The 14026-nt window shown below is 42.2% G+C and overlaps 1 protein-coding gene across 1 annotated transcript; it reads left to right on the top strand.

The window, feature by feature from the left end:
* Window positions 1-4851: 4851 nt before the first annotated feature.
* Window positions 4852-13253, top strand: LOC104279039 (PR domain zinc finger protein 2-like; the record flags this gene model as incomplete). The annotated part of the gene is made up of 4 exons (XM_009876202.1): window positions 4852-5055; window positions 7477-7594; window positions 8794-8897; window positions 13101-13253. Coding segments are annotated over exons 1-4 (579 nt in total), but the record flags the coding sequence as incomplete, so codon positions are not given.
* Between the last annotated feature and the right edge of the window lie 773 nt (window positions 13254-14026).

Here is a 14026-nt window from a genome sequence, read left to right as displayed (position 1 = left end):
TCATTCCTAGGAGTTGCTTTCTATTTGACAGGTGTAGGGGAGTAAATTTGGAAGTGGCAGTGGTACGCTCTGGAGGGAAAGCTGCTCTGCAGGTGGTTGAAAGCTGCTCAGGTGGAGCTCCTTGTCCTGGAACTGGCCTTTTGCAAACTGTAAATCCCACGGAAACAGCTGTAAAGCTGGAACTCGGATACAGACGTTTCAGCTGTTTGTCTACATGCTAATATAGTGCGGAAATCTCAGGTCAGAAGGAGTTAGTCCTGGAAGAGCTTGTGTACAACAGAAGTAGCCTTGTCCAGGAACTTGTTCCTTTCCTTAGGAATTTCTTAATCAGGGCAACATTCGCATGAAGCTTGGCGTTATTTTCACTTTTGTCCTGCAGCATTCAAAGTGCTTACAGGGAAAAGATGTGAAAGAAAATACAAAATTTATTTGGAGAATATTTTGCTTGCATGTATTTTAAATTAAATGCTAGTATTTATAGCAAGTATGTGGGAAAAATCAGTTAATCGTTGTTATAGTAAGAAAACTAAAGAAAGGGCAGAAATAGCAGTACTTGAATAAAGCACTTTAAGTGATGAGGAACCAGTAAACCCCCCCAAAGGGTATTGCTCATTTAATGGAAATTCTGTATAATACCAGGAGGGATAGTGTTTCCAGCAATAATGCTTTTTTATATGTTTTTTTTTTTAAAAAAAGGAGAAGAGTGGTTGTACTAGACTTTTAGATATTGCATTGTTACTTTTGTCCTGAGTTTCCAACTGTTGATGCCTACTTGAACCGGGAAACCTTTTGAAATCTCAGGCTTCTGTTAAAGAAGAATGCCAAATGCATTTAGTGGAATAAAATACCTTAAACGAAGCCCCGCTTTTAAGGAAGAATTTCCTGTTGCTAGCACGGGAGAGTGGAGGCTCCAATGCATGCATTTTGTTATTTTGAACAACTTAAGGTCTTTCATAATGCTCTGATCCTAAATTCTGTAGAGAACCGAGTCCTAAAGTTCTTAAAAGTAGTCAGTGGGGAAGGAGCTAACTCGCTTTTAAAAACAAATGAAACCATCCTGCTTGAGCCCATTTCTGTTGCATCATCAGCTCAAACTGAGAGAAAGATTAATGCCAGATGCCCATCTTGAGATTATTCATATACCTTTGGGCTGTAATAACAAAATCATAGCTCGGAGCGGATTGTTCTGTGGTGTGCTGCTTGGCGACAGGTGCTTTAGGAAGAGGAACTGCAGGTCTCTGTACTTGCAGTTCAGGGTGCATTTGTAGGTAGGTACGTGTTACAATTGTCTGTTTTTCTTTTTAGGGCTCATGTAATCAAAGGAGTTTCTTTGTTGTGTGTATCTTTTCAGAACACAACAGGAATTCGAAATGAATCAGGTGAGTATGAATGTAAGACTTTATCAAAATACTTAGATGTTACAACAGTTAATTATTAATAAGAAAAGTAAATCATCCACTAAAAAGAAATGTTCTTTAGAACCTTCAGTGTTATTAACTTTCATAATCCTCCTTTCCACAATGTGTGCTTGTGAGATTTATTTTATTTTGTGTATTTAAGTTTTTGGCGTGTGAATTCCCTTTAGCAGTGTGGAAGTTATTACTGCTGGCACCTCTTATAAGAACACCTCTCCAGAAAAATCTATTTCATTTCGTAATAATTCATCTTGAAAATTCAAGGCTTCCATTTTATTTTTAAAACCTTTTCTAATGACTTTTCCATTTCAAATGTGCAGTGAACAATCCGTTACAGAAACAGATTCATTGGGAAGTTTCACGGTTTCCCCTGGAATCACATGAAAAAATGGGCAGGCGAGGCAGCGCTCTGCTGCTGGAGGCAAGAACATCCTGACGGGAGGGTGTTGTTTTAACCAGTGCCATGTGTGTGTGATTTTTATTCTCCCTTTGTCTATCCAAGTAGGAATTGTACATCCCTTGGTCTGTCACACGCAATTGTATTATTTACAGATACCTGCAGAAAAAGCATGTGTTGCCTTAAGTTTTTCTCCTGAGTACTTCTCTTTTTGGGTGGTCTTACCAAGGCCCTTTGGCATGGCAATGTGAGCACAGGGTAGTGCGCCGAAGGAATGCCGGGTTTATATGCTAAAAAAGTCAGCTCTGAACAGAAGCTTTCTTAGCCAGAAACCACCATGGTACACAGTCAGGTAAAATGCTTTGTATACTTTTTTGATTGATGCCTGTGTGTAATGTGTGCCTTTATTTCTCTTTATGCCCTCATTTGCTCAGCAGCAGCATTGACAGTTGTCACTGTGCTGAAGTGTGTTCTCCCTGAAGTTACAAAAGTGTGTATGTAATAGAAGTAACTGGTGTGAAACGACTTGGTGAGATGTGTCCTGTTTCTTTTTTCCCTCTGATTTAAAGTAAAAAAGTCTGCAGCATATATGTGTGTATTTAAAAGGAAACAGCAAAGTATGATCACTGTCAGAGCCTTGAAGTACCTATCTATAAACTATCATATATAATAAAGTAACATTTGCATTAGCATACTTTTAGGCCTTCAGAGTAGTCTAGTTGGGGTTGCTTAGGTCAACTATTGCTTCACGCTTCATTTCTGTTGAGACTTGACATTTTTTCACCTGTGACGTTTTTGAATGCAGTCAGTGGCATGAAACAAACAGCGTATTGCTCGGTCTTCCTGAGTAATAATTCTCCTTTAGTTGTTCTGGAAAGCTTTGGATTCTGCTAAAATTCTGAAAGCTGTAGAATCCTGATCTTTAATTGTTATTGTTGGCTGTTTCCTTCCCGTTTGTGTGTCCGTGCCCCTCTGCCTGCAGTCCGTTTCTAGGATTAAGATTTCTGTGCTGTGTGAGAACAAAGTCTTCATCTCTCGTAGCGGGACTGCTCGTACTGTCTGTGCAGTGCTCACAAGTTGATGGTGAGGTGACCTTGCCTCAGGGATTGCTAACGGTGCCTTAGAGTCCTCTGTCGTGTTCCTGACTTGCACATTTAGTTTCCGAAAGTGTACGGAGTGTTTCTAACAGCGGATGGCTCTCTCTCCGTCGGTCACCGTTCCCATGAAGTGTGGATTCAGCATCAACCCTGTGGTGTTTTTTCTTGCAGTGCCCTTGTGCTTTCATTTGCGGTTGCCACGCTGTAGTGCCAGGTCTGTATAAGAAGTGGTTTCGCCTGATGCCAAACGTCTTGCTGTGCTCTCTTCTCGGGCTTGTTTTGTTGTACTCACCTTGCTTTTGGTGTGGCTTCAGTGACCCTGACACTAACTGGGCCAGTGGCAACTTAGTTTATGTGGAAGGACTGCTAATTAGTTTGTTTATCCCATTGGAATCTTGAGATAGTGAAGGAAAACCTTCTCATAAATACTTCGATATGACCTCCTTGCAGTAAGGAGAAGGATTAAAGATACCAGGACAGCTGTTGCTGGAGTTGATATTTTTGGGTTTCTTGGACGATTGCTGACTCAAGATATCCATAAAAGATCTTTCTTTATGCAAAATACTTTCTCAGAATATGCTGAATAATTTATTTTTAAAAGCCCAAGCAAACCCGGGGCTATAATTGGTTACATTTAGTGCATCTCAGACCGCACTAAGGCAGAGCAGGGCGAAGGTTGCTGCCGGGGCAGTTACTCAGATGATGGTGTATGCTAACACATTCCAGCTACACCTGCACTCAAACTTCTCCTCCGTTCCCTCTGACATTTTCAGGTATTTCTGATACGTCTTTTAATTTTCAAACACAGAGTGAAATTGTTGCCACGAGGGGCAGCCAGACAAGGTTCTTGGGTCAGCAGTGTCCTTTCTGCTTCTGACTCTCCTTCCCTGTGCTGGCTGGTCCGCTCAGCAGTCTTCTTAGTCACTTCAGCTCCTTTCCACAGCAGCCTCTTCTAACTTCCCTGCCATCTCCCTCTCTCTCTCTTTAGAGGCATCCTGTCCTTTGTCTTTTCATTTGTCTTAATCCTACTTCCACCTAAACATGTCACCGACTGACTGTTTGTCATTCATCACGTTGTTTGGAGTAATTTTTTTTTTTTCCTGGTCACCCTGATCGCTCATCATGTGTAAACATCTTCATGCAGATACTGTTTCTGCTCTGCCTAAATACTGCTTGTAACATCATAGTCCAGCTTGTGGTCGGTCCTAGGTACATCTGTATTGAAAGGGGCATGAAAAATTCCCTAATGTGTTGAAAGGTGCTGTCAAAGTGATGGGACTCTGAATTCAAAGCAAACAGGGCAAGATATTTTCAGTTAAGGCACCTCTTCAGCCCTGAAGTGATATTTTTTTTTTTTTTTTGCATTGTTCTTAACTTAATTCACCCCTGCTAATTTGCATGCTAGCAATGTAGTATCGCTGATGAGCTTCAGAGTAAGGAGCTTAAAAGTGCAGTGAGCTTCAGGTGCTTTTGTGTTCAAAACTGCAATCTTGGAGTGAGTCAAAAATACCATATTAGGACTTTAAGTTAAATGCAAAAAATCTTAGGACGTGCACTGGTACACTGTCCTTCTTGCACAAGCTGTACATTGTACTTTCCTTTATTCATAGAGGCGTACTCACTTGTTTCGTTTGGAACTTTTATGCATGTGTTTAGAAAATGATGGACACAATTGAAACGGAAGGCTGCATGGGCAGGTCTGGACCCTCAGACCATAAGTGCCCTTGCCCTTTGGTTTGCAGCCGAGTTGTCCTTATGCTCCACCCTGAAATACCAGTTAGCTTTCCTTATGAACACAAACAGGAGAAAACGAGGGCATAGTCAGGAAAATTGCCACGTATTTCAGTTTTCACTTAGAAGAATTGTTCTTAAATGTACACAGAAGGTGGAAAATGCTTAGAATTGTGAGTTGAGTACAAACAGATATTGTTAGGACTTTAGCATGGCAGACGAAAAGCGGGACGTGAGCCACCAAGGTGCGCTGGCAGCCCCGAAGGCCAGTCGCGCCCTGGGCTGTGGCCAGAGCCGCGCGGGCAAGAGGGAGGGGGTCCTGTCCCTCTGCTCTGCGCCAGGGAGACTCCAGCCGGAGTGCTGCGTCCAGCTCTGGAGCCCCCAACACAAGAAGGATGTGGGCCTGTCGGAGCAGGTCCAGAGGAGGCCACAAAGAGCAGCGCTGCTGCGAGGCCAGGCTGGGAGAGTTGGGGCTGTTCAGCCTGGAGAGGAGAAGGCTCCTAAAGGGGAGACCTTACATTGGCCTCCCAGAGCCTGAGGGGCTGCAGGAGAGTGGGCAGGGGCTATTTAGGTGGGTGTGTAGGGACAGGGCAAGGGGCGATGGTTTTAACCGAGAGCAGGGGAGATTTAGATTAGATATCAGGAAGAAATTCTTCCCCGTAAGGTGCTGAGACCCTGGCCCAGGTTGCCCAGAGGTGCTGGAGGCCCCATCCATGGAGACATCCAAGGTCAGGCTGGACGGGGCTCTGAGCACCCTGATCGAGGGAAGCTGTCCCTGCTCTCTGCAGGGCTTGGACCAGGTGCCCTTTGAAGGTCCCTTCCCACCCAACGCATTCTGTGGTAATTTCCTACTTCTGTATTAGTAGACATGTCTAAGAGTTAAATATTCTTTTTCTCGCTGTTGTTCACTGTTACTTTTTATGGACAGATATTTATGTTCAGTCAAACAGAAAATGAAATGGATGGTTGATAAAACATAAATGTTTTCCCAGTCATCCTTTATATTAGTGCTGTCAATTCTAATAAAGGTACGTACCCACAGCTCTGCCATGGATCCAATCAAGCCTACATGGTTTTACTAACCTTTACTGAAATTTGCTTGCTGAGAGTAGTAATAGAGAAATTACTTTGCTGACTCAAGCAGATGTATTTAATCCATATTTGCTCTCCGTTTTGGAACAGAATTTTTAGAAGAGGAGTGTCTAGGTGTCAAGGAAAGGTAATGGAACGCAGTCACTGATGCTTCAGTGCAGGGTCAACTTGCATTATACGGGTTTAGGGACTTTTCCCGTTTTATTTTTTGTGGGAAGCCTGGTACTTAACCATACCACGTGACGAGGTTTTTTATGAAATAAAATGAAAAAACCTCCTATTGTTCTCGTGTTCCGTCTGTCGTGCTGCATAGTATTTTAATCCGAGAAGTGTGTTTTGGAAGGTCGTTTACTTGCCTCTCATCGCTCTCCATGTCAGTGACATGTTTCAGCAGCATGATTTGGACGAACGATGCATTTGTCCTGAAACACTTCTGACAACTTTCTCATCTTCAGGGTAGTTGCTGTTCAAAAAATAGGCAGCTAAGGGAGATTTCTACTAAAATTATCAGGTGTTGCTCTTAAATACACTGGACTTTCAGAAGCTGTCAGAAACATTTTCTAGCAGAAGAGATCACAGCTAAGATCTGGAGTACGACTGAAACTTGAAATAGTGAAGACTTTTGGTGACTTATTTTCAGAAAAGGCCTGAACGTTAGATTGGGTCAGTTGTAGCTGACTGTGATTTTTAAGAGCAAATTAATCTACTTCCTTTACTCTTTAAATGGAGTTAGACTTTCCAGGCACGTTGTCTAAGAACTAGTATCTTTTACTGCTACGTACTTTTTTGAAAAATTTGACTTGGTAATTTCCAAATGGAATTAAACCTATTGCTTACAAATGCGTAGTGTAATCAGAGTAGTTCTAATGCTTCAGTAGGATGTTTAAGGAACTGGAGATGCTTATAACTTGTACTAAGATTCTAAGACTGGTTCTGTGAACTTCTTGAAGAAGTCTCAGCAAGATAGCCTAGGGTGGAAGATCAGCTCTGCCATGTATTTTACCTGAAATTTGAAGAATGTTAATCGGAAATGGCACAAGGGAACATTATCTCCACGTAACGTAGCATGCAACACTACTGTTACTGACCTAATTACTTGTTAAATGTAGTTTCTCGTGACACAACTGAGCGGTAAAAATAACACAACTGAAAATTATTCCATGGGTGAGTCTTAGATGACCATATTAGTGAGTGCTTTCAAAGACTTAATGTGAAGCCTGAGCTCATATGAACCTATATTTTGAAAAACACAGGTATTTTCCAGGGTATAGAACCACAGCACTTTTTCGGTCATTCATCTTTAGGTGTAATGTAGTAGTGTTGTCAGGCAAATCATATTGAAACAGGAAAAATAAAATACCTTCAGGTCTATTCTCCAAGTAACTCAAGGGAAATTTTTCATTTATTTTCCTTGGCCTCTCCTTAAGCCATTGAATTTATTCTCAAGAGATACAGAAAAACCTTTTCAGTTAGATTTATTCCCTGTATACTGCTTGTAATCAAAACACGTCTGTTAACCAAAGCAGAAGAGTACTTGGAACTGCTAGTGAAAACCTGAATGTTCAGATGAAAAGGTTCTTCTGCCTTAGCCTGCCGATAGAGGGACCCCGGCTGAAATGGCCCTTTGGGAGTTTCGCCTGAATTTCAAGTGGAGCATTTTTGTAGCTGATACGAGTTGGTCGGTTCTTGTGCCGTTGGTTTTGCCTGTTAATGGCCACGGCCCTTCTGCCTTTTTGACTTGTAGAACGCGGCTGAATCTCCTGTTGCTGTGGAGAGCTTGGATGATGTACCTGAGCACGTGCTCCGGGGGCTTCCTGAGGACGTGAGGCTCTTCCCGTCCGCTGTGGACAAGACGCGGCTTGGTGAGTGCTACAGCTGTGCAAAGGCAAGGGAGGTTTTCACACCAGCTCACCGAAGTCAGAGTTGCTCTGGAAGTCTGGTGCCCTTCTGTGCTAGGGAGAGGTGGTGTCTGGGGCATTTATCTAAGAGTGAGCATCTTCCAAGCTTCTGCAGCATCTCAACGCAATGTTCCTAGAACATCAGAATTGAGGCTAAAGCTGGACTAAAGTGCAAATAGATGAGGTTACAAAAATACTGATAGGATGCTTCACTGGTTTCTTTTCACTTACAGGACTTCACTGGTTTAGTGTTTTGCAGCTGCTGCACTGTTACCTCTTTAGAACGTTGCCTCTCCCTGCCCAGTCAGTAGACAAAGTTTAATTTATAGGAACAGATTCAGCGCGGGATTGAGAACTGCTATTTGGAGCAAAGTGTTGTTCCTCCGATATGTGCAAAGTGCTCGGCTGCTTCTTACCAGGTTTAACGTGGGAGAAGTTTGATGGAAGTCAGAATTACAGACCGGGTATTTAGTGTGGAAGGGATGAGCCTGACGAGATGTGTTGCTGGCAGTAGCAGGTTATAAGCTCCTTGAGTCAAGGTTAATCTCTTCTAATGCGAACCTGATCTAGCATGGTCTGGATGAGAATGTTATGTTTGGTTAGCAATTATTCATCAGCCTGTACTTAGCTTTCATGCTATTCCATTTTCAGTTTGGTCAATAAATCTGTGGGCAAACGCACCTATTTTAATCAATCCTAAATGTCTTTTTTCTTCAAAATATACTTCAGCTTCCCAACTTTTGTGAGGGCTTTGTTTGCCTGGCATTATTTTAGAGAAAGAAAAGGGGAATTTTGTTTTAATACCATGTTTGTTCAGCAAAACAGCTGAAATCTGGGACTTCACAATATCAAAATTGTAATGCTTTTATGGCCTTTTGAGTATCACCTGAAGGACAGGAAAAATCAAGGTAGGCTTTTCTTCTTCACAGCTACAGTAGCCTGTGAACAAAGAATGAAACCAATTTTAAGCATTTACCAATGCTTAAACCTTTCATGATCAAAGTGAATTTGGGGGAGAGGATTGTTTGAATGCATTTTAGTAAACTTCAGTTTCCTTACTGTGATCTTAAATATTGTTGAATGTTCCCCCGTATGAATTGTGTGTGTAAGATTTGCTTAAGATAACTTAGATTAGTTTTAACTACTGATACGTGTCTCTTCAGGTGTCTGGGCAACAAAATCCATTTTAAAAGGCAAGAAGTTTGGACCATTTGTTGGTGACAAGAAAAAAAGATCTCAAGTTAAGAGCAATGTGTACATGTGGGAGGTAAGAAACAGCTTGTAAATGGAGAATGGTGTCTATCCCTGGCTTGATATTTTGCAGCTAGCCTTTAAATTTTCCCAAGATTTTATAAGTAGACCTGACATGAAATAAATGCCATGTCTCTGTGTCTGTCATTACAGAAAGATTTTTATTTTTATAGACACTTGGATTGTGCAACCGTTCTGAATTACAAAGCTTTAAGTTCTCAGCCTTGTTTAAAATTGCTGTATTAATTTTCTCACGTACTGTCTCTGGATCCCACCTGCCCTTGAGAGTGTATTCCTGGTAAAGATCTGCTTCGTTAGCTTGAACCCTGAGCGATAGCACTTCTGCAGCTGAGTACTGTCAACTGCTGATGAAATTAGGGAAATCAGGAGGATATGGAATCTGGTAAGGAAGCCACAGCACGCCTCCTCCTTTAGCTCTTTGGAAACCAGCTTTGTTACAGGAATTGGTTTTGCTTTTGGAGGTTTATAAAAGTTCTTGACTGTTGCAGTATTTCCTGTGTGGCCTGTGTTTGGGCTTGCCTTGAAGCCAATACTGTCTGGGCAGCGGAACAGCTCTTTCAGCTCCGCCGATAGTCATAAACCCTTGGATATTATGTAGATTTCAAAATGAAGGTGTCTAATCTGGAGTTTAATCCCACCTACAGTGTCTTTAAGGCAGTTTGTAATGACTTGCAAAGCTTTCTTCATCCTTTCTGAAGACACACAAAGCAAATGGCTGTAGCAAAGTGAATGTTCTGGAACAGAATGTCCTAGTCTACAGGTTTTTAGGCTAAGGGTATTGGTAGGACTCATTCTCGTGGCCTCTGGCCTACAGCAATTGAACAGCATAAAGTACTGGAGACATATGTATCATAGAATCCTGGAATGGCCTAGGCTGGAAGGGACCTTAGAGATCATCTAGTCCAACCTCCCTGTCACAGGCAGGGACGCCACCTCTCGACTAGACCAGGCAACACATGGGGACCGAGCGGGAATCGAACCCACGACCTCAGTGTTGGTCATTCTTGTCAGCACCACGCTCAAACCACTGAGCTAACCGGCCCCCTGATGTAAAATGTAAAATTCCATGTAAAATGGAATGTTAGCCCCTATCGGAGGAGCTGATCTAGAACAATTTCCCGTAAACGCCAATTCATGTTAAGAAAAGTAGTAAAGTGTGTAAGTGTAATGTTTGTTCATTGAACTAACATGAGCACAGACTCTTCTGCATCAGGTATCTCCAGTTTTGATCTGGTGTGAGACCACTTGGGGAGATTGAACCAGTCGAGTAAATTACTGACCTTGCAGTTATTCTTCTCAGTGCTGAGTTTTGAACTTTCTCAGTGGATGTGTCTTTAAGATTTTTTAAGTTTTTGGTGAGAAATAATAGTTGCAAACAAGCCGTTGGTAGTTTTCAGTACAGGCGATAATGAGAACCCTCGCTGGATTTCCAGGTAATGATTTGTTGCTTTAATGCTGATTTTGGAATTACAAAAACGCAGCTAAAGTGAGAGTGCAACAGTTGGCCCCGCATGCTGATATCTGAAACTGCTCCAGAACGTTAACCGTTAGAAAATATGATTTGTCGAAGGATGGTGGAGTGTGGGAGTAGTCAGGTGTATGGATCTTCAACTGGGAGAACAACCTTTTCTGCAAGAAGCCCGTTTGGTTTTTCAGTGAAGTTAATCTAAAGAAAAAATGAGGCTTCTAAAAGCTGCCATCTCCAGTCATTTTTAGGAATTCTGAACTGTCACGCTGGAGGGTCCTTCTGACCAAGATGGGTTTTGTGTGTCGGTGTACACTTGCTCGTCTGGGGAGAGAAAGAGGGACCTGACCCTATTTTTGTTTTCTGTTGGAAAAAAGCCACAGATTTGCAAATGACAAGTGACTGAAAACTGCCAGCGCGGTCTGGCTGTTCCGAAGGACTGGCACAACTGTGATCTCTGTCGTGGTTCACAGGGGCTGCTTAAAGTCACAATGTGATCTCAGAGCTGGAACTCTTTCCTCTCTCACAGTGCACGAGGCCTTTAAACAGCGTTCTGTAAACCAGAAGCTTTAACTCAAACGTAGGGAAGCATTTTGTGCAAATCCCATAAAACATTATAAAGCAATATATAAAAAACCCAGTAAAGCCGTCTGTTTTCCCGTATATTCCATATCTACTAACTCTTCCACAGCATTGTTCAGCTCTTCTTTCCTTCTACCCAAAGGGGTCACTGCCACAGCCTTGGCTGGAACCTGTTCACGCTTTCGCGTTGTAAGGGCTGCGTGTGCTGAGGGACATTCTTTCAGAAGTCAGCTGATGAAATCCGTGCTGGAATAGTTTAAGTAAGGGAAGGGAGCTGTTTTCTCCTCGCTTGGGAAGAAACTGATTTTTGGTGTATTTATTGAATCTTGACCTTTATTGATAAGATTCTAATTTATTAAATCGCTTAGTATATCAACACAAAAGAAATCAATTTTATTAAATTGTTCTTGTTTTAAGCTGTTGTAGAAGTGTATTTGAAAATATATAAACAGTTTGAAAACACTTAGAATTACTTGTCAGTGTCAGAAACAGTAAAAGCTACGACATTGTGTACAGAGTGGGAAAGCTATGGTGAAATGTGAATTGTAGTTTATTCCTTACCTGCGGTGGTGCTAAGTGGCTGTTGTAGGAGGTGAAGAGCTAGGGAGGCTGGGTTTTGCAAGGAGCTTGTACAGGCAGAGGCTCATATTTATAGACTTGTCCACAAGGAACAAAGCAAATAAAAAGACATACTCAAGTTGCACATATTTTTCCTTTTTTGTTTTTCTAAAAACGTGTGAGATGCCCAATGGTTGTGAGCCTTCTGCGCCGGTCAGGAAGCCTGTGTCCTGGGGCACAGGAGCGGAAGAACGGGAGCTCCAGTGGCCTGACGGTGCTGTGGTCTTTGGTTTGGAAAAAATCATGGAGCGTCCCCTGATGGCTCTTCTGGGAGGCATCTGGCCTGGGTTATAATAAGGAGAGTGGGAAATGCGTAACATGCCTTGAAAGAGATTTAGAGTTGCCCGTCATCAGAAAATACTAACGATGTCGGTAACCTTGCTTGATTGCAAGCTGTCTTGAAATGTAACACAGAGTAGGCGTTAATTTATTTTTCTTTGAGAACAGAAACCAAGGAATTCACACAGCATCTTGGAACGTGCAGGAGAAGTATGTTGACGTGGTCAATGTTTTAAGGAGATCACCAGATTTCTGAAATGTTAAGATTTTCCTTAATACCCTGAAAAAAGTGAAAAGATAAATTACACTTTCCCGTATCTTTCCAAATCAAATGCTTCTACTTTCCTAGTTCACAAGATGGCAAAAATAAAGCTCTTTGCAAAAATAAAGCCTTTGTATCTTAAAACTGTCATTTTATTAGATGCAAAACCTTAGGGGATCGTTTCCAACTGAAGCTTGTCAAACTGAAAAGAAAGCAGGCACCATTTTAAGTATTTTGGCTTTTGAGCCCGAAATCTTCAGGAAGGGCTTGTGGGCAAAATGTCATTTTTTCCGCCTGTCCTAGCTCCGCTGAAAGCCTGCCGAAGCCCAGGTGTGCTCCGTCGAGGACAACCCCTGCCTCTGCTCCCGTCCTTTGTGTTCCCTGGGTCTGTGGGGGATGATCACTGCTGTGTAGGTGATTCAAAGGATCAAAAATTCAAACTCAACAGCCAACGAGAGTATTAAGCAGGGATTCTTTACTGCAGCGCCGGGAGACACACGGGGATATTCGGCTTTGTCTGTGTTCCGGCTCTGTGCAGTCACTACAGACACATTTATTACACTTCCACAAAATAGTTATTGTATCTCCTCCTATTGTAAGAACTATTTCCATGCTCATTTCACTTCCCGTTCTGCCGTCTTCATCGCTGTCTGCTGTCAGTTCTTCCTATTCTCACCTGCCTTGGTGGTCGCTGGATGCCTCTGGTGGGCGTTCCCTCCGCTTCCTCTTCTGGTCTTTTGGTGACCTTCGCAGATTCTGCGGCGAGGACTGGCTGCAGGTCGCTGCTGGCGTTAAGGTTCTGCCTTGAAGCCACTGTTGCTCCTTCCAGCTAAAAGTTATCTTTGCTGTGAAGCAACTCTTGAGCTCAGGGCCCTGTTCCTACACTCTTCATGTCTGCCGGGTTTTACTTCACGGGGCTTCAGAACGCGCAGGGGTTCAGCGGCCGTGCGCTTCGCTGTTCCCAGGCTCTGTTTGCTGTTTCTGTCTCACAGGTGTATTACCCGAACCTGGGCTGGATGTGTGTGGATGCCACTGACCCGGAGAAGGGGAACTGGCTGCGGTACATAAACTGGGCGCGTTCCGGAAAGGAGCAAAATCTGTTTCCTTTGGAGATCAACAGGACTATATACTACAAAAGTTTAAAGGTACTGTCTGAAGAATCAGTTACTGCTCTGTTACCTTTTATTAGTAGTACTTTTTATTCCCCTTTATTAAAATCCTATTTTTTTACTATTTGTTTTAGACAGATTTTGAGAGATTTCATGAAATCTTATTAAAGTATTGTAAATGCTACATTTCATTGGCACAGAAGAATTTAGACCAGTATAGCTGACATTAAGATCTGCTGTTAAAATATAAGATACTTCTGAACACTAAGACTAGTTAATGATTTGCTAAAGCACCAAATTTGGTACTGACTATAATGAAAAACTATAGCAGATTATATAAAATAAATGTTTTTCTACTTCTGTAGGTACTGAGACACTTCCTACTGAGCGGTTTGTTTTTTTTTTTTTAGAAGTCAGTTATTTTTATGATCTTTGCATTGTATGGTTAAGATTGGTCATCAAGACACTTTTCTAGGTAGCTTCACAAAACAAATTTTCCACGTTTTTTACTACTGCATTTTTGTTAAGGGAGTGGGAGACAGGAAACAGTCTGCAATTCCTGGGGCATTCTATCTCCCAAACTGAGGGAAAAGGTTTAACTGCAAGTAATGGTAGCGTATGAGTAAAATACTGTGGTTATAAAGTATTATTTGAATCTCTGATCAAGAACCTACTAGCAGTGAGGATATACAGCTTGACTTTGCTTTTATTTTAAATGCTTTTGTGGTTTGGGGGTATATGCAGCCTTGCTCGTCTGCTGTTTGTGTTTTTTCTGTTTCCCTGTAAGGCTGACAACGCGAGTAGTCACC

Source organism: Apaloderma vittatum, unplaced genomic scaffold (genome assembly GCF_000703405.1).
Source record: "Apaloderma vittatum isolate BGI_N311 unplaced genomic scaffold, ASM70340v1 scaffold41089, whole genome shotgun sequence".
Lineage (NCBI taxonomy): Eukaryota > Metazoa > Chordata > Aves > Trogoniformes > Trogonidae > Apaloderma > Apaloderma vittatum.
The sequence above is the reverse complement of the archived record's forward strand: the minus strand, read 5'-3'. Positions and strand labels throughout refer to the sequence as shown.